Source organism: Protopterus annectens, chromosome 2.part2 (genome assembly GCF_019279795.1).
Source record: "Protopterus annectens isolate FY-2018-M chromosome 2.part2, PAN1.0, whole genome shotgun sequence".
NCBI lineage: Eukaryota > Metazoa > Chordata > Ceratodontiformes > Protopteridae > Protopterus > Protopterus annectens.
In genome coordinates, this window is record NC_056730.1 from 323646755 (window position 1) to 323671723 (window position 24969).

Sequence of the window (24969 nt, forward strand, 5' to 3'; positions counted from 1 at the left end):
TCAAAGGGAAGCCAGGTCTTTAGATAGATGGGGCAAAAAAGTTTACACCTCTGCTACTCTTTCAGCTAGAGCATTAAACTGTCAGTTTCACATGATACAATACCAAGAGTTTATGCTTGATCAGTTAACTAAAAAGCTGTCCTCGGATGACTCTTTAGATAAGAAATATGTATTAGAAATGGTAAATAACATACAGCAGGTTAGTAACCATTCCTTAAAATGTGGCTATGATGCACTGGAGGCTTCATTTAGATCAGCCATGACTGGCACAGTGATAAGAAGACATGCATGGCTGAAGGAACAGGTCTTACCGGATCATGTTAAAGCTAAGTTATTAGATGCTCCTATGGATAAGGCCAGTTTGTTTGGTACACCTGCCCAGCAGGTAATGAAGAAAATGGAAGAAAAGGCAAAATCTGTACAAACAGTTAAAGATTTCTTGCAGGTTCAGCCCCCAAGGTTTAGCAGGAACTGGCCTGCCAAAAATTGGTCCTTTCCTGACTCCACAAGATCCCAAAGGGGCAGGAATAGACATTCCAGAGGCAGAAATCAATCCAGAAGGGGTGCCTACAGAGGACGACAGTGGCCAGGTAATAACAGAGGCACAGACACAGCCACTACCACTACACAGCACAAGCACAATGACTTGATTCTTACTCCGCCTACCAGGGAACAAATAGCAGCACCATTAGGCGGAAAATTAACCTTATTTTCAAAGAACTGGCACTATATCACAAAAGACAAGTGGATTTTGCAAACCATAGACCAAGGTTACCGGTTCCACTTCCACACTTTACCAGTCAAAAGAGGAATGCCAAACCTGCCTCCAAATCAAAAAACAGAAGCTCTACAGCAGATAATGCAATTAACAAAGATGAGAGCTGTGGAAAGAGTACCAAAAACAGAACAAGGCAAAGGATTCTACTCCAGACTATTCCTAGTTCCAAGAAAGGAAAAAGTTGGAGACCTATTCTCGACCTGTCCACCTTAAATACATACATCATTGTCCCAAAATTCAAAATGCTGACCCTACAGCAACTTCTTCCCATGCTGGGCAAGGAGTGTTGGCTGGTAACTCTAGATCTCAAGGAGGCATACCTGCACGCCCCATTCGACCAATTTGCAGAAGATACCTCAGATTTCTTGCAGGATCAGAGCACTATCAATTCTCAGCATTGCCCTTTGGCTTATCTACTGCGCCCAGAGTATTCACAAAATGCCTGGCATCAGTAATCGCCCACTGCAGACTACAGGGAATCCAAATTTATCCATACCTGGACGATTGCCTGCTACAAGGGGACAACAAAAGCAAGCTGACAACAGATTTACAAAGGGTCATTTACTTGCTACAAGCACTGGGATACACAGTCAATTTACAGAAGTCAAGGCTGATACCATCCCAAACAAGGACATTCTTGGGTGCGGAATTGGACACAGTAAAACAAATGGCATTCCTAACTGCAGAAAAACAAAAAGAACTTCCTCTTTACTTCTTGGCACTAACAAGACAGAACAAGCTAACAGCAAGAAAAGTTCTGCAGGCCTTGGGCTTCATGGCATCATGCATAATCTTGGTTCCACATGCCAGACTACATATGAGAAAACTACAGTGGTATCTAAAGAATTTATGGTCCCAACACAGGCACAGCCTAGAAGCAGAAATTCCACTAATCCCATGCCTAAAACAGGAGTTCCTATGGTGGGCACAAGCATGCCAGTCAAACCCAGGCCTACCCTTTCACAACTATCAAGCAAGCCAAACCATCACAACAGACGCCTCAGACCTAGGATGGGGGGCTCACATGCTGGACAAATGCGTAAAGGATTGTGGACGCAGGACCAGCTTCACCTGCACATCAACCTAAAAGAAATGCTGGCAGTAAAACTGGCAATCCAGAAATTCAGACCATTTCTCAAAGAAGGCCACTTGATGATAAGGACAGACAACACCACAGTCATGTGGTACATCAACAAACAGGGAGGCACTCATTCATACCCCCTATGCAGAATGACTTTGGACCTTTGGAACCTGGCACTCAGCTACAACATCCAGTTACAGGCAATATTTGTACCGGGAAAGGAGAATACTCTAGCAGACATGTTAAGCAGAACCACCTCGGATGCTCACGAATGGATGCTACACCCGGACATCTTCAAGACCATCTCAAAGAAATGGGGAATGCCACAGATAGATCTATTCGCTTCTCCTCTCAATCATTCCCACCTCTTCCCTTGATACACAAGGTATTACTAAAAATCAAGGAGGAACGTCCAAGGATAATCCTAATAGCTCCAAACTGGCCAAGACATCACTGGTACCCATTGCTGAGGAGCATGTCTCGGGACAAAATGTGGTCAATACCCCTGATGCCTTTGATGTTAACTCAGAACAACTACAGCATCATGCATCCAAACCTAAAAACTTTGCAACTGACTGCGTGGAACATCACATAGCAGCAACTAATCCAGAACTTTCCCAAAGGGTTAAAGACATTATCCTTGAAGCCCGCAGACCTTCAACAAGAAGGAACTATGCAGGAAAATGGAAAAGGTTTGTCATTTGGAGTGCTGAAAGAGGAAAAGATGTGTCGAATATAGATATTGCTAACATTCTGGAGTATTTGGCAGAGCTTCTACATACAGGCCTGTCCTATTCCTCCATCAAGATACACGCATCAGCTATTTCAGCAGAATACAGCTTTGATCCACCTGTCTTTTCACATCCTTTACTCAGGCAGTTCCTCAGAGGGATCAAGAATGTAAAACCTCCTAGGAAACCACCATTGCCAGCTTGGGATTTGAACTTTGTGCTAGAAAAGTTGACACTCGCACCTTTTGAACCAGCAGCATCAGCAGACCTACAGCGTCTATCGTGGAAAACTGCCTTCCTACTAGCAATAACCTCAGCAAGGAGGGTTTCTGAACTTCAGGCCCTAATGGCAGTACAACCCTTCCTAATCTTCCACCAAGATAGAGTGTCCATGAGGACTAATCCTTCATTTATGCCTAAGGTAGTATCCAGAGTGTCTTTAAACCAGGCCATCCACCTACCTACCTTCTTCCCCAACCCACAAAACAGACGGGAAGGCATGCTGCATTCCTTGTATGCACATAGACAGCTACGCTACTACCTGGACAGAACAAAAGTAACAGAAAAACTGACCAGCTTTTGTAGCCTATGCAACAGGAAGGGAAGGAAAAGCTATTTCCAAACAGACAATCTCCAAATGGATAGGAAATTGCATACGATTCTGTTACTCCTTTCATGGAAAACCAATTCCACAGAACATAAGGCCTCATTCTACAAGGGCAACAGCCACTACCACAGCCTTCTTACGAGGAGTGGCAACCAAGGACATCATTGAGGCGGCTACTTGGACCTCCGTGCATACATTTGCCAAGCATTATAATTTACCTCTGTATTCCAGATCCCGAGCAGGGTTTGCCACTGCTGTACTGCAAGGGATCCTAACCACACCATAATCTATTCTTCCTCCTCCCCTAGTTGGCTATGGTATTCTACCCAGTTGTTATGACTGCAGATGCATCCATGAAGGACATAGTACAGTTTTGTACCTACCATAAATGTAGATGTCCGAACTGGATAGCATCTGCAGTCAGGATTACCCTCCCTCCTTCCCCTCTGTGGTACTCCTAGGGTATTTACCCTCCTAATAGCTAGCTGGTGGGGGAGTCTCTTATGGTGTATTTGTTTGTATATATGTACATACATGCTTATTTTTTTGATTTGCCTTCTATCTTTTTGGAAACATTGGCATTTATCCAAATTTTAGCCTTCCAAGAGGGCACCTGGCATCTGGGGCAAGAAACACTGAGGAAAATGGCGTCAGCTGATGCCTTTATACCCGAAGACCAGCAGAGATGACGTCGGGTGAAGAGCGACATCAGCCGAAGCCGGACCCGGACTTTGGAATCCGGCCGACCGAAGGGCTGCCTGACGACAGGACAACCCAGTTGTTATGACTGCAGATGCTATCCAGTTCGGACATCTACATTTATGGTAGGTACAAAACTGTACTTTATGATGCAGTGGAAGCATCAGCTAGTGTGGCAGCCTCTGGTTCTGTCCTCAGGAGATATTCCTGGCTCAGACTCCAAGCTTTGCCTGATGACATCAAGGCAAAACCCATGGATTCCCCTTTGGACAATAAGGCTCTGTTTGGTATTTGGTTAAACTCACATCCTGTATATGATAGCTGGTGTAGGGCTTTGGGAGAGATAGAGTGGTGCATACCTGTCTTTATTTTACCAGAGAAACATGAGTTTTTTAGCAGTATTAGAGATTTCCCTAGTAGTAAGATGTAAAAAAAAATATTTTTCTTCACATGTGATTATACAATGCAGAATGATTATATATTGCCAGGGTAATACTTGCTGCATAAATTTCAGTGTTGTATGACATTTTCTAATGTAGTTTCTTTGTACCCTCTTATGTATACTGAAATCCTAAATTGACAAAATTGATTTTACACAGTCTTATTGATGTTTTGTTGTATTTTCCTGTGTTTGAACTTTTGTATATTTTTGTAACTTTGTATTTTTAATGCTTGTATTTTTGGGAACTTTTCTCCCATGGTCTGCATTGAAAAACTGCTACCTGTCCAGATGGTCCATCTAGGTAAACAAGCGCAAATATGATAAATAAAACTGTAGCTAACAATGACAAAAGATAAAGCAATAGAATTCCCATGATGTACTGATGCTGGCTTAGAAATGTAGTTGCTAAAAGATGATGCACTTAAAGGCTGGCCTGAGCAAAAGTCATCAGTAAGGAAAGAAATTCAGTCTTGTTTTTGTTTCAAGGAAGAAATTATTTAAAGCTGGTGATGTAATAGTTTTAATTTATCTGACAAGGTAAGTGGTAGTGAGGTTATGTAACACAAAGCTAGGAATAGTGAAGTGCAACAAAAAAGATGGACAAAGAATGTGTTAGCCAAGTTTATTGAGTCAGGTAAAATAAGCTGTTCTGTCTGAAATGCATGCCATAACAACAATCCAATAGAAGACATTTTAGCATACACAGTTCTATATTTTTGTGGAGTCAGTTGGTCACTGATTTATTTCAGCTCAAAGAAGTAATGTATCTAATGTATGTGGATTATTATTCCATGCTTCCTGAAATTTTCAAACTGACAGATAGTGAGTGCCAGTTGTGATTATTGCATTCCAAATTTATGATTGTGAGGCAGGAGATATTTTGTGTCATCATATTTGACACTGGTCTGCATTACCAAAGTCAGGAGTAATTAATAATTATGTCATCCATTCCATTTGTCAGCAATGAACATGGGCAGCAGAGAAAAGCAATCTAGCCAGTAAATTTCACAGAGGTAATATCAAAAGCTTTGGGGATTTCATCTCTCAGTTTTTGGAATACAAGAGTGCTTGAGGTGTTTCAGCAGCTCACTTGTTAGTGAACAGATGGCTGAAAGGCACATTTTGCCAGCTGCAGTACTGATGCCTCTAAATCCACATAGAAGAAAGGAGATACTTGGGAAATCAGTTGATACAGAAATATGAGACAGCTTAAGAATGCAGAAGTTGTGGTCCTGAATCTGAAGTAGTATATAAAGCACGTAGTCTAATATCTCGTTTTTGTGTAAAAAATGAAAGTTGTGTAGAAGTTGTTACAGATGTTTGTATGAGACAAGTACATCAAAGTTAAGCCCCAGGAAGATGATTAGCCGTAATTCTCAAAACAAGGGCTGTTTCAAGAAAATGAGACTGTGAACTGAGGTAGCTGAGCAATACAGCAATAAGTAGTATCCCAAAGTCAAGAGCATATGTCCAATGTAAATAGATCTGTTAAAGTCTGTAGGCAGCTAGATGGACTGGTTGAAGAGTTAAAAATTACATTATTAGCTGAAAGCACTTAGTTAAAATGTCTTTGAATGTGTTCAGAAGAAGTATTTTGATTTGAGTAGCCCTCAACTTGTAATAAGTGTATTGGGGTAAGTTTAAATATTTTTTGTAATGTAATCCAGACTACTTTATTAACTGTATATACATCTATTTTTTTGTAAGTATGAAGAAGAGTGACTTAAAATATGGTGTATATCTCTCTAGATGCTAATGAGCTGGCTACAAGATATCTCACACCATGCAGCACCCCTTTCTTCTAGAGAGTTAACACTAAATATAGAACTCTTGAGGATTAAACCACATCCTCAGTATCTCTACTGTTATTTCACCATCCTGACAAATTCACATATGTTTTACAGAGGAGACAGATTTTTTCCTCTTGCCTTTGCATTTTCAGGGTATATGAGTAGTGCTGGTGGAAATGAAGGGCAGCTTTTGGAACATGAGCATTTGGAGCCCATTCATAGGATTCTTCCAGTTTGCTCTGGTTAGATGATACTATTCCCTATTTCTCAGCATCTTTACCAAGCTGTTGGCTATGATGACAGAAGCCTTGTAGAAAGTAGTTAATTTTGTTTTCTGTTACATTGATGACTTACTTTTGGTAGCTCTTTGCAGGCTGTTCCTGTAAGTGGCCTCATTGTAAACGGTTCTGTTGCATCTCCCAAGGGTGACCACAAAAATTTAGGAAGTCCTCTAACTTCTGTTGGAGGACAGCCTTTATCAGTGCACAGCAGGGCGATCTTCATTGTCAATCATTTTTTCACTTGGGAAAGGGTCCAGGAAGTTATGGCTTTGGCTTGCTGCAATGGTATTCGGGGTGCCAGTTGCCTGCCAGAGGATATGGATGTTGAAAGGGACTGTCAGGTGTTAGTAGTCCCATTTCTACTGTGTAGGGCCTGTCTTTTGTGTTGTACCCTTCAGAGGCCATTCCCTGGAACTGTGGGCAACAGTCTTTGCCAACTAACTGGTGGGTATACCCTCTTTGCTTTCAAACAAGTCCAGACTCTGACAATGGATGCTTAACTTGCAGGCTGGCGAGGTCACCTAGTTTCTCACATAGAACAGAGAGTGTAGCTCCACCTGGAGAGTGAACCCACATCAGTCAGAGCTGAAAGCAGTGCTCCAGGCCCTAAAGGCCTTAGAGAAAAATATAATTGTGAGGCCTGATCATGTCATATGATATCTGTTCACAACCAAAAGGACATCGGGGTTCCCCTTCTGCAGGGCCTGATGCTTATCTGGCAGTGGGCCATAAATGGGTGTTCACTCTTACAGCAGTTCACATCCCCCTCCAAAAAATAAATGAGCTGGGGGACAGGGTGAACCACTTCTCCAGTACTGTTCTTGGAGCTACACTTTCAGAGGCTCTCTCTTCAGGATCTTCCAGTGATAGGGCAATCCTGAATAGCCTGTTTGCTGCTGAAGCGAATGTAGTCCTCACACTTCACTGCTTGGTGTAGCAAAGTGAAGGGGTGGTGATGATCAATGCCTTCTCTCCTCTGTGGCACTCAAGACTTTTGTATGCATTCCTGCTGGTTCTTCTTCTCGATGTAAAGTTCAAGGATGCATTCCTGTCATACCATCATGCCTTGAGAAGGGCACAGTTTCAAGCTCTCTTATTCCTCAGAATATATAAAACTCTCCCAGTCCAAGCCCAGGACACCTGCCATTGTTGGTGACAGCACACCCCACCTTTGAACTCATCTCCACCTTGAAATTACAGTGTTTGTTTATTGGAATCTTAGAGGTTACTGAAGCTCCTAAGAAACCTTGCAGTCAGCAGACATAGCAAAGTGGAAGCAGGTCTCATTTTGAATGGCACACCACCCTGTATTACCCTGTTTGGCCAATGTGATGGTGAAGACTTTGAACTTCAGCTATTAAGTAGTCAGTGAGTGTCAACTGTCTCTGTGCATTGTAACATTGTGGAAAACAGGATCATGGTCTCTATCTGGCTAATTGAGCAGTACCTCAAAGCAGCGCTGCATTTTTGTCTTTCTTTGAAAAATCCCTTCCTTTTGTGGGATCTGAACTTTTAATGATTACAAACTTGTCTGTTTTTTGAGCTTCCTGTCTTGGTGGTGATGAAGTTTTTTTCTTAAAAATGTTTTTCCTGGTAGTCATCACATCTGATTCTAGGCTCACAAAGCTTCAGGCCATTACATAATGGAAACTATGTATGCTCATTCACAGGGCAGAATGACTTTCATGATAAATTCTGATTTCATTCTGAAGGTGGTTTCAGAGTGCCCCTGAACTAGTCCATTACTTTCTTCATACCATGTATATACTCTGGCAGATCAGATGTTACCAATGCGGGAATTAATAAAGACAGACAGTTATTAATTTGCTTACAGTTGCCAAGCAGGCACTTTCCAGTTCAGTTTCCCAGATGCATTTGTTTTCCTCACTGGGGAGTTTAACCACACATTGACAAATGCTGGGATCCAAGCTCCTCCACTGTGGGAGTGATAGCCACTGATGTTTACTTCAGAAATATGTTTAGTGCAGCTCAAGACTTGTTTTCTGAGCTCTGTGATTTTGTATTTCTTAGGCTTTGTACAGCCTGGTGGCTACTGTCTGTGACTGAGCCTGTCAGGAAAGTGATATTGCTATTTCTTGCTTTGTGAGAGCACCCTCCTTGATGGCTCAGGTATACCTTTCTTCAAGGTGTCTATGGATAGGTGTCTCCTTTGTGTGCCTCAACTGTTGACATTCCTCCTAAGTTGAATAAATACTTGCTTGTACTAATAATGTTACTGTCAGATCTCCGTTGTTATTTCTTGATTTGAGAAGTTGCTCACTACTGGTATGGGCGAACTGGCAGGCTTAAAGATATACACACTTAATGCAGCCACTTTAGGGGTGTGGACATCCCTGGATGTGAACTCTTACTGAAGAAGATGCCAAATGATGATTGGTAAAGATGTACTCAACATATGACCCCTCAAGGTGGGTCCTCTTCTAGAATATATTGTTTGTGTGTTATTGTTTTGCTACTTTTTTGTGTTACATAAAGTGCATTTGCTCAGTGGTTGGGGCAAACTGGCAGGCTTGGGGAGCTGCACATGCGCTCCTGGATGCTGTATCTTAAAGGAAAAATAACAAGAGTCAGTGGGAGAGAAAGGATATTGAAAATGTAGCCCCACCAAGGTGGGTCTTGTAAATTTTAACTGTTAAGTAAATTATGTCTTCATGTTAATCAGCTTGTGTTGATTTCCCTTATTTCCACATTTTTAAAAGTTGTAATAGCTTGGACCTTAATAAATTGCTAACATTAATTGTCAGAATTTTGTACTTGTTTTTTTGTGCTGTCCTTTAGTGAAAAAGATGCTGCTGATTACTGAAAGTGGAATGCAAGCATGGTTTTAAAAACTAATTCTGTGTGAGTAGTTTGCAGCATTTTGTATACACACTGTTGTAATTGTTGAGTATAGATGCCACAACTTTGTTTATGCCATGTTTTTATGTTGCCCTTTTTTCCAGATTCTTTGATCTTTTTGAGAAGTTTGAAGGCTATAGATCAGGAAAGCTTAAACTAAAGAAACCAAAACAATTGCAGGTAAGTTTTTATTTTATTTGTCTTTAAAAATAAGGTTTATTTGACTTCAACATTTTAAATGTATTGAATATCACACAGAATTCTAATCCTCTTAAACAGTGCAGTATTTCCTTTTTTTCTTATGTGCTTGCATTCTTTGCCAGTAGCCATTTTAATTAATTTTAGTTTCATGTAACTCGTATTCCATTAAGTTTCTTTTTTGTCATGCATCTCCATTTTAAATTTCATTTTTTATATTCACATCTGCCATGGAGTTCTCTACCCATGAGATTTGTACTTATTCACTTCTTTCTCTTTATATTGCAGACAGGCTGACCATATGGTCTTGGAACATTCAATCGGTCAACTTCATGAGTGGGCATGTCTGCCACTAGATGCCATAAAGAGTTTATGCTCCTCCCCTACCTCCCATGATGCACAGCCACCCCCTTCCTCCTCAGGTCTCAGTTGCCCCCAAAACATCTACTGCAGTCTCTTACAACTCATATATAAGTGACGGCATATTCTGTTCTATCACTAAAAACTACCAAGAAGCATATATCTTACAATAGTTTGTCTGGAATTTGTGTACTGCTTCTGATTATTATAGATTTAACTGTATTTTTATGACACCCCCCCACACCTACACATTAGGCTGTTTATAACAAATTTTTATAAGGTACATTTCAGAATTTCTTTAGTTTTTTTTTTAATCTTATTAGTATGCAATTGCTCCTTTAGTTCATGCATAATTGTTGCTGCTTATTTGGGTGAATTTCTTCAACTTCTTATTTTCTGTTATCGTGGGGCCTCTGAGTGGATTAGTAGTTCAGCTTCTTTTGTCCAATACTTGTTCCTTCTTTTGTCCAATACTTGTTCCATCTTCAGTCATTAATAGTGCTATAGTCTGGATAATCTAATTTATTATGTTTTGGTATGATTGGTGTCCATTTCATCTGAAACCATGAGAAAGGCCTGAGGGTTCAAGAAATGTGGCCATTGTAGGCACAAGATCCTGTCTCAGGACACACCCGCTGTTTGTGTAATATGTCTGGGGCTGGATCACCTTAAAGAGCAGTTTGATATCTGTAAGTCCTTCAGGTGCAGAACACTGGAGGAGTGCGGGAACAAGCTAATCTTAAAAGGACTTCTTCTTCAGGGTAAATCAAGGAAAAAAAGAAAAGCTGAGATTGTCAGGAGTATGACTTGATGTGCCCTCTGGACCTTCAGGATGATACCTGCATATCAAGATTGCCAGGGAATCCAGTAGTATTATACACTTCAAATTGGAGTCAACAATACAATCCACAGGGTGTTCACCTACTATATGACAGTAGTTGCCTATCATATGAGTACCCTAAGGAGTTCAGATATTCTGTACCTGGACAACTGGCTCCTTGTCTTCGTGACCGGGCAGTGTCTCATACAAGAAAGAGACTACCTTCTTCAACTTTGTATGTCTCTAGGGATCTTCATAAATCTAAGAAAGTCACATTTAGAGACGACTCAGACTGCTGTATTCATAGTTTGTTTTCTTGACACACTTCAAGCAGTAGCCAAACTACCAAAGGAGCATATTCTTTATAGTCTCACTTCCATAAAATTTTTTTTGAGATATTCACTACCATTTGTATTTCAAGCTCTCAAAGGCCTGGGCTTGATGGCAGTAGTAGTCTTCCTAATACCACATGACAGATACAATATGTGGATTCTTCAGTGAATTCTAAAGATACAGTTGTAATAGATGGAGGACAACATGGGCAAAGCCTTCAGACTGTAGCCTCTAATGGTGATTAACCTCAGTAATCTCTTAATAGGTCTCCAATTCAGTCCCCCTCTTCTTCAGGCATGGATATCACAGTTGCCTCTGCCCTATATTGGGGAGCATAATACAGTATAAACAGTTCAAGGAACTTTGTCATCTCAGGGGCTAATGTGTACATACTGATATATTGGAGATGAGAGCAGTCTTCTTAGTACTGCAGGCATTCCAATACCATTTTTCCCTAAGGTATGATATCCACACACGTGGACAGTATAGTGATGGTATGGTACCTCAGCAAGCAGTGAGATAGACCTTACCACTGCCTGTGTCGCAAAGCCATTAGGGTGTGGCTTTCTCAATACAGTGCTTTCTCATACAGCTGGCTAACTCCTCGATAGATAGGCTCAGCAAGTTGTTGCCTCATGGATGGTCATTCAGTCCTTAGGTAGCACAGAATCTGTTTTATGGATGGTGGGTGCTTTGCCGAAAGTCTGTTTTCAAACCCCTCCAAAACCAAATGAAGCAACAACTTTTCCATAGTACCAACACAGAGATACTTCCAGAGGCGTGGCCATCTGGTTTACTTTATGCCTTCCCACCTCTGCCACTAATGCTTAAGTTCTCCCAGAAGGGCAGGCTGTGCAAAGAAATGGTCATCCTCACAGACCAATTCTAGCCTTGACAGTGGTCCTTCCTGCTTTGTCCTCACCAATAGTAGGCACCTCTGCTTCTAGGCAATTCCATGGATCTCCAATCTCACAAGTCTGGCAGGTCTCGCCAAGGCACAGTATCCCTCCTTCTAACCACATGGTTTCTCCAATTCCCTTAATGGCCAGGGACCCCACACCTCCTTCCAGGGCAGTCCATATCCTCACGGCCTCTTGTATCCTTTAGTTGGAAGCGATTCAAAAGCAAGTGGCATAAAAGTCTTTATTTAGGCCAACCAAAGAAGAGTTGATCCTTTCTCATTTCCAGATCATTCAGTTCTGTCCATAACATCCTCACTTTTTGATGCATGGTTTAGCTTTTCAACTGTTAAAGTACATTTAGTCACAAATTTCCAGCTGCCATAGAATCATAGGAGGTTACTAGGCTAATGGCCCTGGGGCCCTTACAAGCCTAGCCAAGAGTTTATCCCCAAAAAAGAAACCTCAGTCAGCATCTGTCGCCCCTGTCAATGAGGGACAAAGGTGGAACCCCTGGGACAAATTTGTGGATGTTCTTCATGTTTCACTGTTGCAGTCATTACATATACCAGAGTTTTGGATTCCTGCATCGAATGCTGTCTCCTCTTCCATGACATCAGGTCGTCAGGGGTATAAAACATGCAGCAGATGCTATTATATCAGTTTTTCTTGACGCACGGTGCCCGAAGCAGAAGCAGTTTGCAAGTGGTGGTCGACCAACTCCTGAAATTTTCGTTTTCGAGTTTCAAAACCGAAGTTTTCAAAAAAAGCTAAGTACCCAGTTTGGAATCCTTTTTCTTGCTCTTAAACCGATGTCAGTAAAAGTTAACAATTGTATTACCTGTTGTTGTTTGTATTTTAGGCTTTTCCCGGTTAGGGGTCGCCACAGCGGAACTCTGGTCCTCTAATGATTGGCAGTAGATTTTTATGGTGCCGAGTTGCCAGCCCGATGCCCAACCTTCAGCGAAGGCACGCCCATTCACGCATGTCTTTCGGAGGCCACTTGACTGCAAATACTTCATAAAGATTTTCATTCATACTGCATTCCTTGCTTAGGCCCAGACCACAACGTCCCTTGCTGTCGGTTTTGTGCCTTATTCTACCCCCGAACTATTTGTCGTCGGGCTATTTTTGCAGCAAATTATTTTGGTACTCTGTAACTATCCAGAAATGGCTTCGGTAAGCCATCCGACTACCGATATTCCGAAAAAATTTAAAGATAAAGACAGAAACAGACCGCATAGGTCCAAAACTGCCAGCGACCAGCTTCTGAGGGTGTATTTAGGCCTACAGACTTGCATTTCAAACCGACACCATCTTCTTCATCAAGGCCTAAAACTCGAACCATGCCTAGAAAACCGACGTCCAAACCGCATGGTCAGGCCCATATGCCTAAAAAACAAATGATAAGAATGGCTGAAGACCTTATTACTTTAATTAGGGGAAGTCAGCCTTCCCCCTCTCAGAAACCTAGAACTGATTTTCCTACTGATTCGTCTGATCTGGATTCTGAAATTTCTGTTTACCAGGATTTGCCCTTATCTACCTATGAGGATTATGATGCAGAGGATTCCATTCCCTCTGCTTCCCCTCCAGAAGATTTTTCTTTAGGTGAAACCTTGCACACTCTTAGGGAGCATTTCCGCTGGGAAAGCCAGGATTACTCTGACTCCAGAAAGAGGCTTAGGGAGTCAACACAGACCTTTAGCTATCCCTCCTGTTCTGGGCATTGTAGATGATGCCTTCTTGGAACCTAGCCTGGCCCCATACTCTTTACCTCCAGTTACCAGAAAACTTGATGGGTATTACAGAGTACCCGACTCTCACAAGTTTCTCTTCAAAAGTCCTACTGCGGATCCAGAGACCATTTCCCAAGGACCAAAAGGCATTAAGGCTACTACTGCTAAAAACCCTACCCCCTCTGATAGAGATTCCATGGCCTTGGACAGATGGGGTAAGAAGGTATACACTTCTGGTACTTTGGCCATTAAGGCCTTAAACTGCCAGTTTCATATGTTAAAGTATCAACAGCATATTATGGGACTACTTAAACAGAAAATGATGTTGATTCCTGACTCTGCTGAACATAAAGAATTACAAGATTTAATGCATTCTGCTGAACAAGTTGGTAAACATAGTTTGCAATGTGATTTTGATTCTTTAGAAGCATCTTGCAGGGGTGCTGTCACTGAGTCTGTACTTAGAAGGCATGCTTGGCTTAAGGTGCAAAACTTGCCAGATCATGTTAAAGCTAAATTACTGGATGCTCCCTTAAACCAAGACAATGTTTGGCAACAAAGCAGAAGTCGTCCTTAAAAAGATGGAGGAAAAAGCTAAATCTATGCAAACTGTTAAATATTTCCTGCAAGTACAGCCTCCCAGATTTAGTAGGCATTGGCCTTCAAAGAATTGGTCATTTCCAGTCTCTTCCAGGCCTTCTCAGCCCAAACCCAGGACCAGCAGATCACCTAGGCTACAGTCTCAAGGTACACACAGGCCTAAGCAGTAGGGGGCTCCCACTTCCAAAGCTGGAAGTAGTAAGACTCCCCCCTATGGAAAAATGTCACAATGACTTGACTTTAACCCTTACAAGTTCTGCTCAACTGCCTGCTCCCTTAGGGGGAAAGATCGCCCTGCATGCAAAAAACTGGGAAATAATTACCCAGGACAAATGGGTTTTAAATGTAGTCTTCCAAGGATACAGATTCCACATCCACACCTTACCAACCCCAAACGGTTGGCCAGACCAAATCAGTGGGCAGAGGCTCAACAGCAGGTTCTCTCTCTTCTAAGTATCAGGGCTATTCAACCTGTCCCTGCAGAAGAAAGGGGACCATGTCTTTATTCAAGACTTTAACTGGTACCCAGAAAAGACAGCTCCTGGCATCCTGTCCTGGACATCTCTATTCTAAACACCTTTTTGGTAATCCAAAAATTCAAAATGCTAACACTTCAACAGCTGCTTCCTATGCTAGGCAAAGATGCCTGGTTGGCAACCTTGGACTTAAAGGAAGCTTAGCTGCACATTCCAATAAGGGAATCTTACAGAAAATGCCTATGCTTCAGAGCAGACTCCATGCACTATCAGTTCTTTGCACTTCCCTTTGGCTTATCTACTGCAACCAGGGTATTCACAAAGTGTCTAGCTCCAGCCATTGCCTTTTGCAGGCAGAGGAAAAAATGTACCCATACCTGGACGATTGTCTGATTCAGGCAGAAAGCCAGGACATGCTATTAAAACATCTGGCATTTGTAAAGAAACTTCTAAACTTGCTGGGGTACACCATAAACAAAAAGAAATCTCCTCTAGTATCCTGCCAACAAATTGTATTCCTGGGAGCAAGCTTGAACACAACTTCTCAGATGGCTTACCTCATGCCAGAGAAACAAGTTTGACAGGTTACTTCAAATTACTGGTAACAAAGACCCAGCTATCTGCAAGGAAAATCCTGCAAGCCCTGGGTTTCAGGGCCTCTTGCATTCTACTAATTCCGTATGCAAAACTGCATATGAGGAAACTACAATGGTATCTGAAAAGCGTATGGTACCAACATTCTCAGGACCTGGAATCAATGATTCCTATCATTCCTTGTGTAAAGACAGAGTTCCTTTGGTGGGCAGAGGCCTGCCACCTCAACAAGGGGCTCCCTTTCAATCTACCCCCTGCCGCCCAAACCCTGACTACAGACGCATCAGCCTATGCATGGGGGGGCTCACTTGGCAGGACGGGGCATTCAGGGCAAATGGAACCAGAGTCAGATGCACCTTCATATCAACCAAAAAGAAATGTTAGCTGTACAGAATTCCCTGACAGCCTTCAAAGACCACATTCTTCCAGGACAGTTATTGGTAAAGACAGACAACACCACAGTTATGTGGTACATAAACAAGCAGAGGGAACCCACTCGTACCCTTTCTGCAGACTAGCCATGGCTCTGTGGAACACAGCCTTGAGCTACCAAGTGCACCTACAAGCTCAATTCCTGCCAGGCAAGCTAAATTCACTGGTAGACGACCTAAGCAGAAATCTCATGGACCCACACAAACGGAAACTGGAACCAAAAATGTTCAACCTCTTGACGAACAAATGGTGGGACTCCAGAGATAGACCTGTTTGCCTTCCCTCAGAACTACCTACTTCTTCTTCTTCTTTTGGCTTTTCCCAGTTAGGGGTCGCCACAGCAGATCACCTGTCCACTCATGATTGGCAGTGGAGTTTTACGGTGTCGAGTTGCCAGCTCGGCGCCCAACCTTCCACAGTAGGCACACACACGCACTCATGCCTAGGACCAATTTAGAGTGTCCAATCCACCTACAGCATGTCTTTGGGATGTGGGAGGAAACCGGAGCACCCGGAGGAAACCCACGCAACCACAGGGAGGACATGCAGACTCTACACAGAAGGCACTCCAGCTGAGAATCGAACCATAGAACCTCTTGCTGTGAGGCGGCAATGCTAACCACTGCACCACCGTGGCCGTCCTCTTCCCTCAGAACTACCAATTTGACAACTTCTGCACAAGGACTCCCCACAGTCAAGCTTGGAAAGTGGATTCCCTGTCCTTTATCTGGGAAAGCCTCTCAGTTTATGCCTTTCCCCCTCTGCCTCTCCTCTCGAAGGTTCTGCTAAAGATCAAACATGACAAACCAAGGACAGTACTGATTGCACCAGACTGGCCTCGCCAGCACTGGTACCCCCCTCTTGTGTAGTATGATACTGCTGGATCCATGGCACCTACCTCAGACACCTTCCCTGCTGTCCCAGCAGGCAGGCCAGATTCTGCACCCTCAGCTTTAAACCCTGAACTTTGCAGCCTGGCTAAGTCCTTGAGCTCTCCAATAGCATCTCTCAGTAAGCAGGTGTTATATGTCATTCTGGAAGCAAGGAGACATAGTACTAGAAAATCCTATGCTGAAAAGTGGAAAAGATACTGTTCCTGAAGCCAGACTCGGGGGATGGGGCACTACAGTGCCCAGCTTACCTCATATTCTTCAGTACTTAACAGAAATGCCCCACAGGGGCCTATCCTCATCAATTATAATTTGCCTCTGCCATCTCAGCACATTATAATACTGAACTGCCCCTCTTCTCCCACCCCCTGTTAAAGCAATTCCTCAGAGGGGCTAAACATTTAAGACCCCCCAGGCGAGCCCCTACTCCAGCCTGGGACCTTAACTTTGTATTGGAAAAGCTCATTCTCCCTCCATTTGAACCAGCTGTTACTGCAGAGTTGAAATTCCTTTCTTGGAAAACAGCCTTCCTTCTAGCCATCACTTCAGCAAGAACAGTATCTGAATTACAGGCCCTCATGGCAGTAGAGCCCTTCATTATCTTCCATGCAGACAGGGTTTCCTTCAGGACCAATCCTTCTTTTATGCCCAAGGTGTGGTGTCTAGTGTGGCCCTAAATCAGTCCATTCATTTGCCTACTTTTTTCCCGGATCCACAAAACAAAGGAGAGAGAATACTGCACTCTTTGGACGTGCACAGACAACTTAGATTTTATTTGGACAGGACTAAGCCTCTCAGAAAATCTGAACAGCTGCTAGTTGGCTTTGCTGCAGGGGCAGAGGGGAAGGCCATTTCAAAGCAAACCATTTCTAAATGGATAGTCCATTGCATTCATTTCTGCTATAAGCACCATGGAAAACCTACCTCACAGGGGATTAGATCACATTCCACCAGGGCTGCATCTACCTCTACAGCCTTTCTCAGAGGAGTCCCTACCAGGGACATCCTTGAAGCTGCTACCTGGAGCTCTGTACATACCTTCACCAAGCATTACCACATGCCTATTTTTTCTAAATCCAGAGCTGGTTTTGCCACTGCCGTTTTGCAGGGCTTAATAGCTGGCCCTAATGCTCTCTAACTTCCACCTCCCTTCTTAGCTTTGGGAATCCACCCAAATGTAATGACTGCAACAGTGAAACATGAAGAACACAGTGCAGTTGTGTACACTTACCATGAATGTAGATGTCCGAGTGTATTCACTGTTGCAGTCCTGATTACCCTCCCTCCATCCCCCTGACTTCTCTTGGCTCTACATTCCTTCTTGTTTGGAGTATTTGAGCTTTCTGGTGTGTTTGCTTTTTGTGGGAGGTGTAACATAACATATAATTTCTTCCCATAATGTGGGCACCTGACATCTGGGGCAAGAAGTAATGCCTGTGAGTGCAGCTGTCAACTTGGAGCAGTTGTCCCTATTTGGGGGGATAAACTTCATTGTTTAAAATGTGAATAGTTTTGTGAGTTTCTTCTAAGCTAATAGGGGGGTGAGGATGTTCTGAAAATGCATATAGTTTTTTTTTTTTTGTTTGAGAGATTTCATTACATCAGAAAGTCTTAAAATATGACACATGCTCAAATGGAGATGAGAAGAAATGCCTGTATGAGAGATCAGCCTGCCAGACCTTAGTGTGTGCATATAAAACTCAAGCTGGAAATACACTTTCAAAAAAAGTCCTGTATAATATGTGGGAAAATAGCTTTTTATAATAATGGGTTCTCTATCTATATTGTCTTGGAATGTAACTGTGACCTTACAGGTATAGACAAAAAGGAAAGAATATTGAATTATTTTAAGAAATGTAGAGTGTCAACAGCAATGCTGCAGGAGACACGTGGAAAGAAGTGAGCATGTGAATTTGACAAAGAAAGGATTTCCGGATGGATATTTAGTAGCGTTTGAGGGACAAAGGAAAATGTGAGTAATAATGATTGCTAGAGTGGACCCAATAGTGATAGGAGAAAAGAAAGGAAAAGAATGGTAGATTTGTAGTAGCAAGAGCCTATTGACAAGGGGAAAGGATTGTGCTGACATGTATTTTTATTCCATCAAAAAACTGCTGTTATAGAGCTTAAGAATTTTTTGCATAAATCCGCTTTCAGCTAGGAATATTACAGGTGGGGACTGAGATCTGATTTGCAGTATTGAGGATGTATCAGGAGTCATAGAAGTGAAGTGCAACAAAACAACGGGGAAGGTTTCTTAAGACATTTGTGAAAATATTTTATATGGAAGACTTGAATTCCATATTAGGAACTTGGATAGAACTTGTATATTTTTCCTTAAAGAATAACCGGGCTAGACTGGTTAGAATTTATATTGCACAGGAACATGTGCATTTAACTGGAAGCTTCAACACGCATCCAGTAACTATTTCAGATCATACACTGATAAAAATACAATATTTTGAATGAAAAATGAAATACTGGTTCTTTCCCCACCTACCTGTGAAAAAGAGGGGGAATGGATAGTGGGGATTATTCAAGAGCTATGAGGGAAGATGGACAGATGTCCTTCAAGGATGCATCTGCAGTCCTAACATATGGGGTTGTCCTGCCTCTGGCAGCCCTTCGGTCGGCCGGATTCCAAAGTCTGGGTCTGGCCTCGGCTGATGTCGCACTTCACCCGACGTCATAGCTGCTGTGTATTGGGTATAAAGGCATCAGCCGACGCCATTTTCCCCAGTCTTTCTTGCCGCGTGGTGCCCGAAGCAGAAGCTGTTCGCAAGTGCCGGTCGGTCAGATCCAGAGATTTCTACTACCGAAGACTTCTAAAAAGCTAAGTACCCCGTTGGGGACTCTTTCTTGCCTCAGCCGATGTCAGAAAAAGTAAATAATTGTTTAACTTGTGGGAAACAAATACCTCATAAGGATTTCCACTCTTACTGCCTTCTTTGCTTAGGCCCAGACCACGACGTATCAGCTTGTCTAGCCTGTGCTTCCTTCAACCGACGGACACTTAGACGTCGGTCGGAGTTTGCAGAGGAGTTTTTTGGTCCCGCTTTTGCTTACAAAATGCCGTCGGAGACTCCGACTTCACAATTAGCTAAAAAGCGTAAGGAAAAGGACCGACACTCGCGGTCCACGGTTTCGGCTGAAACCACGGTTAAGCCAACCGCGAGTGTCTCGGTTTCGGCTGAAACCGAGTCCTCGGTTCTTCCTTCGGCCGAAAGCATGCCTCCGATCACCGAGGCCTCACAGAGCATGGCTGAATCTGCTACTGAAATTTCACCTGCTGTAGCAGGCACCCAGGACTTATCAGATACTATTTCTTTACACATATCTACTCCTGCACGTGGAGCTGCTAGGCCCCCTGCATCTATGTCTATCAAGGCTTTTTCTAGGGCTAAAGCAGCTAAATCCTCTAAGGCCTTGCCTGCTAAAACCCCCTCACACAGGCCTACCTCTAGTTCCCAAATGCTCAGCCTGGCTGAGGATCTCATTTCTTTGATCAGGGGATCCCAACCTCACCCAGACAGGGCCTCTCAACCCCCTCCAGAGAAGAGGCCTAGAACTGAGCCTCCGGATCCTGTTTCTACAGACTATTCCTCGGATGATTCAGAAAACTCAGACCCTCCAGAAGGCCCATATTCCCCTTATGAGGATTCTGATGCAGAAGACTCCATTCCTTCTGCCTCTCCTCCTGAAGAATTTTCTTTTGGGGAAAATTTACATGCTATGAGAGAGCATTTTCAATGGCAGGGCCAGGATTTTTCAGATTCAAGGAAAAGGCTAAGGACCTTTTTACATTTACCACAGCATAGGCCTTTAGCCATTCCTCCAGTACTAACAGTTGTTGATGATGCATATAATGATGCCTGTACTGCCCCTGACTCTCTTCCTCCGGCCCCTGCCAAGCCCGACAGATATTACAGGGTCCTGGACACACACTTTCTCTTGTATAAGGCTCCTATTGCAGATCCTGAAACCATTTCACAGGGCCCCAAAGCTGTAGCAACTGCCTCTGCCAAAAAAACCCTCCCCTCTGAAAGAGAATCTAGAGCATTAGAGAGATGGGGTAAAAAGGTTTATACTTCTGCTACTCTTTCGGCCAGGGCCTTAAACTGTCAATTCCACATGATTCAGTATCAGGAATTTTTGTTAGACCAGCTAAATAAAAAAACTGTCCTCTCCTGAACCTATAGACCGTAAGTCCCTTCAGGATTTGGTACATAACACTCAGCAGGTCAGTAATCATTCCTTAAAATGCGGCTATGATGCACTGGAGGCTTCCTTTAGATCAGCTATGACTGGAACAGTGATTAGAAGGCATGCCTGGTTAAAAGAGCAATCCTTACCAGACCATGTTAAGTCAAAGCTCCTAGATGCTCCTATGGAGAAACAAAGTTTGTTTGGCTCCCCTGCACAGCAAGTGCTAAAGAAGGTGGAAGAAAAAGCAAAATCTGTCCAAACAGTCAAGGATTTCTTACAGGTCCAACCTCCGAGGTTTAGTAGGAATTGGCCTTCGAAGAATTGGTCCTTTCCAGACACCTCCAGAGCACAGAGAGGCAGAAATAGGCGCCCAAGAGACAGGCGTCAATCCAGAGGTGCCTACAGAGGATGTCAGTGGCAGCCTAACAACCAGAGAAGTACTGCCACAGATTCAGCTACGACCACTTCCACAGGACAGACACAATGACTTGGCTCTGATACCGCCTACCAGGGAACAACTGGAAGCACCCTTGGGCGGAAAGCTAGCCTTATTTTCCGTAAACTGGCATTACATTACAGGAGACAAATGGATTTTACAGACAATAGACAAAGGCTACAGGTTTCACTTCCACACTCTACCAAAAAAGAGAGGAATGCCAAACCTACCACCAAACCAAAAAACAAATGCTCTAGGACAAATCAACCACCTACTAAGGATGACAGCTATAGAAAAGGTACCGCCTATGGAACAAGGGCAAGGATTTTACTCCAGACTTTTCCTGGTACCAAGGAAAGAAAATCAATGGAGGCCTATTCTCGACCTGTCCGCTCTGAACACATATCTCATTGTTCCAAAATTCAAAATGCTGACCCTACAGCAACTTCTTCCCATGCTGGGCAAGGAGTCTTGGCTGGTGACTCTAGATCTCAAGGAGGCATACCTGCACGTCCCTATACGACCAGATTGCAGAAGATACCTCAGATTTCTTGCAGGATCAGAGCATTATCAATTCTCAGCATTGCCCTTTGGCTTATCTACTGCGCCCAGAGTATTCACGAAATGCCTGGCATCAGTAATTGCTCATTGCAGGCTTCAGGGAATTCAGATTTATCCATACCTGGACGACTGCCTAATACAAGCGGACAACAAGACCAAATTAACAAAAGATTTGGAAAAGGTTATACAACTGCTGCAAGCCCTGGGATACACAGTCAACATGAAAAAGTCAAGGCTGGTATCATCCCAAAGGATAACATTCTTGGGTGCAGAACTGGACACATCAAATCAGATGGCATTTCTCACAGCAGAAAAACAAAAGCAACTACCACTCTATTTCATGGCATTAACAACACAGATCCAGCTTACAGCAAGGAAAGTCCTGCAAGCCCTGGGTTACATGGCATCCTGCATAATATTGATTCCGCATGCCAGGCTGCATATGAGAAAGTTACAATGGTACCTAAGGAATGTATGGTCTCAACACATGCACAGTCTAGAAGCCCAGATTCCAATAATTCCATGCCTGAAACAAGAATTCCTGTGGTGGGCTCAGGCCTGTCAGTTAAACAGAGGACTGCCTTTCCACAAACCTCATCCAAGCCAGACTATCACCACGGACGCCTCAGACCTAGGCTGGGGGGCACACATGGTGGACAAGTGTATACAAGGCCTATGGACACAAGACCAGCGGAATCTACACATAAATCAAAAAGAGATGCTGGCAGTGAAACAGGCAATCAAGACATTCAGACCTTTTCTTCAACAGGGTCACTTGCTGTTAAGGACGGACAACACCACAGTCATGTGGTATAGCAACAAACAGGGAGGTACACACTCATATCATCTATGCCGGATGGCAATGGACCTGTGGAATGTGGCCCTGAACCTCAACATTCAACTCCAGGCCAAATTTGTGCCAGGAAAAGAAAATTCACTAGCAGACACCTTAAGCAGAACTACCACGGATGCCCACGAATGGATGCTGCATCCAGACATCTTCAAAACCATTACAAAGAAATGGGGACTACCAGAAATAGACCTGTTCGCATCCCCACACAACCACCAGTTGAGGAATTTCTGCACAAGGACATACCACCCACTTGATTGGAAGGTGGACTCCCTATCCTTCAGTTGGGAAAACCTGACAGCATATGCATTCCCACCTCTTCCTTTGATGCACAAAGTGCTACTGAAGATCAAAGAAGATCACCCAAGGATAATCCTGATAGCTCCAGACTGGCCGAGGCAGCATTGGTACCCGCTACTGAGGAGTATGTCTCGGACACACGCATGGCCTCTACCTCTATGTCCTTTACTTCTAACACAGAACAACTACAAGATCCTACATCCAAACTTGAAAACACTACAGCTAGCTGCTTGGAATATTACATAAAACAAAATAATCCAGATTTATCTCAGAGGGTTAAAGACATCCTGGAGGCTCGCAGACCCTCCACAAAGAAGACTTATTCAGCCAAATGGAAAAGATACCTCATTTGGAGTGCAGCAAAAGGAGAAAATGTATCATTAGCAAACATAGCTAACATCCTGGAATACTTAGCAGAACTTTTCCACAATGGCCTGTCTTACTCCTCCATTAAGATTCATGCATCAGCAATTTCAGCAGAATACAACATGGATCCTCCAGTCTTCTCTCATCCTCTACTCAGGCAGTTTCTGAGAGGAATTAAAAATGTAAAGCCTCCAAGGAAGCCACCTTTGCCTACATGGGACCTTAACTTTGTGCTGGAAAAGTTAACACTTCCCCCTTTTGAACCAGCAGCAACAGCAGAATTACAGTTCTTATCTTGGAAAACTGCTTTCCTGCTTGCAATCACTTCAGCAAGAAGGGTTTCTGAATTACAGGCATTAATGGCAGTACAGCCCTTCCTTATCTTCCATCAGGATAGAGTGTCCTTGAGAACTAACCCTACTTTTATGCCAAAAGTGGTCTCCAGAGTATCATTGAACCAAGCAATCCACCTACCAACATTCTTCCCCAACCCACAGAACAGGGGGGAAAGACTACTACATACCTTGGATGTGCACAGGCAATTACGCTACTATCTGGACAGAACTAAGACCAACAGAAAAACTGACCAGCTTCTGGTAGCATATGCAACAGGAATGGAAGGAAAAGCAATTTCAAAACAGACAATCTCAAAATGGATAGGAAATTGCATTAGATTTTGTTACTCTTTTCATGGAAAGACAACTCCAGAAAACATCAGACCTCACTCCACAAGGGCTACAGCCACTACTACAGCTTTCCTATGAGGAGTGGCTACCAAAGACATTTTAGAAGCTGCTACTTGGAGCTCCGTGCATACATTTGCCAAGCATTATAATCTTCCTTTATACTCAAGATCCCGAGCAGGTTTTGCAACTGCTGTTTTGCAAGGGATCTTAACTACACCATCATTATCTTAGTGCCTCCTCCCCCAGTTTGGCTATGGTATTCTACCCATATGTTAGGACTGCAGATGCATCCTTGAAGGACATAGTACAGTTTTGTACCTACCATAAATGTAGATGTCCGAGAGGTATGCATCTGCAGTCAGGATTACCCGCCCTCCTTCCCCTCTGTGGTACTCCTAGGGTATTTGCCCATCTTGTAGCTAGCTGGGGGAATCTTTTATGGTGTATTTGTTTGTATATATGTATATACATGCTTATATTGTTTGCTCTCTACTGTTTGGAATCATTTGCATTTATCCAAATTTAGCCTTCCTAGAGGGCACCTGGCATCTGGGGCAAGAAACACTGAGGAAAATGGCGTCGGCTGATGCCTTTATACCCAATACACAGCAGCTATGACGTCGGGTGAAGTGCGACATCAGCCGAGGCCGGACCCAGACTTTGGAATCCGGCCGACCGAAGGGCTGCCTGAGGCAGGACAACCCCATATGTTAGGACTGCAGATGCATACCTCTCGGACATCTACATTTATGGTAGGTACAAAACTGTACTTTCTTCAGAAGGGATAGTCTACAAATAAGGTAGAAATAAGGGAGAAAGTGATATAGTTAGGAAGTTATAGGTTCATAGGTAGGTACTAGGCTATCGGCCCAAGGGCCTAAGTAAGCCTAGCCAACAAGGTTCCCTGGCTTATGCCACCCAAGAAAGTTAATTTCCTGTGCCCCTGTTGAGCAGA

At 43.3% G+C, this 24969-nt stretch overlaps 1 protein-coding gene across 1 annotated transcript in view; it reads left to right on the forward strand.

Annotated features, from left to right (window-relative positions):
• Nucleotides 1-24969, forward strand: part of PPIP5K2 (diphosphoinositol pentakisphosphate kinase 2) — a 3486936-nt gene that overhangs the window by 1042241 nt on the left and 2419726 nt on the right. The window contains 1 exon segment of the mRNA XM_044063880.1: nt 9373-9448. Within this exon segment, the coding sequence (XP_043919815.1) occupies nt 9373-9448 (76 nt within the window).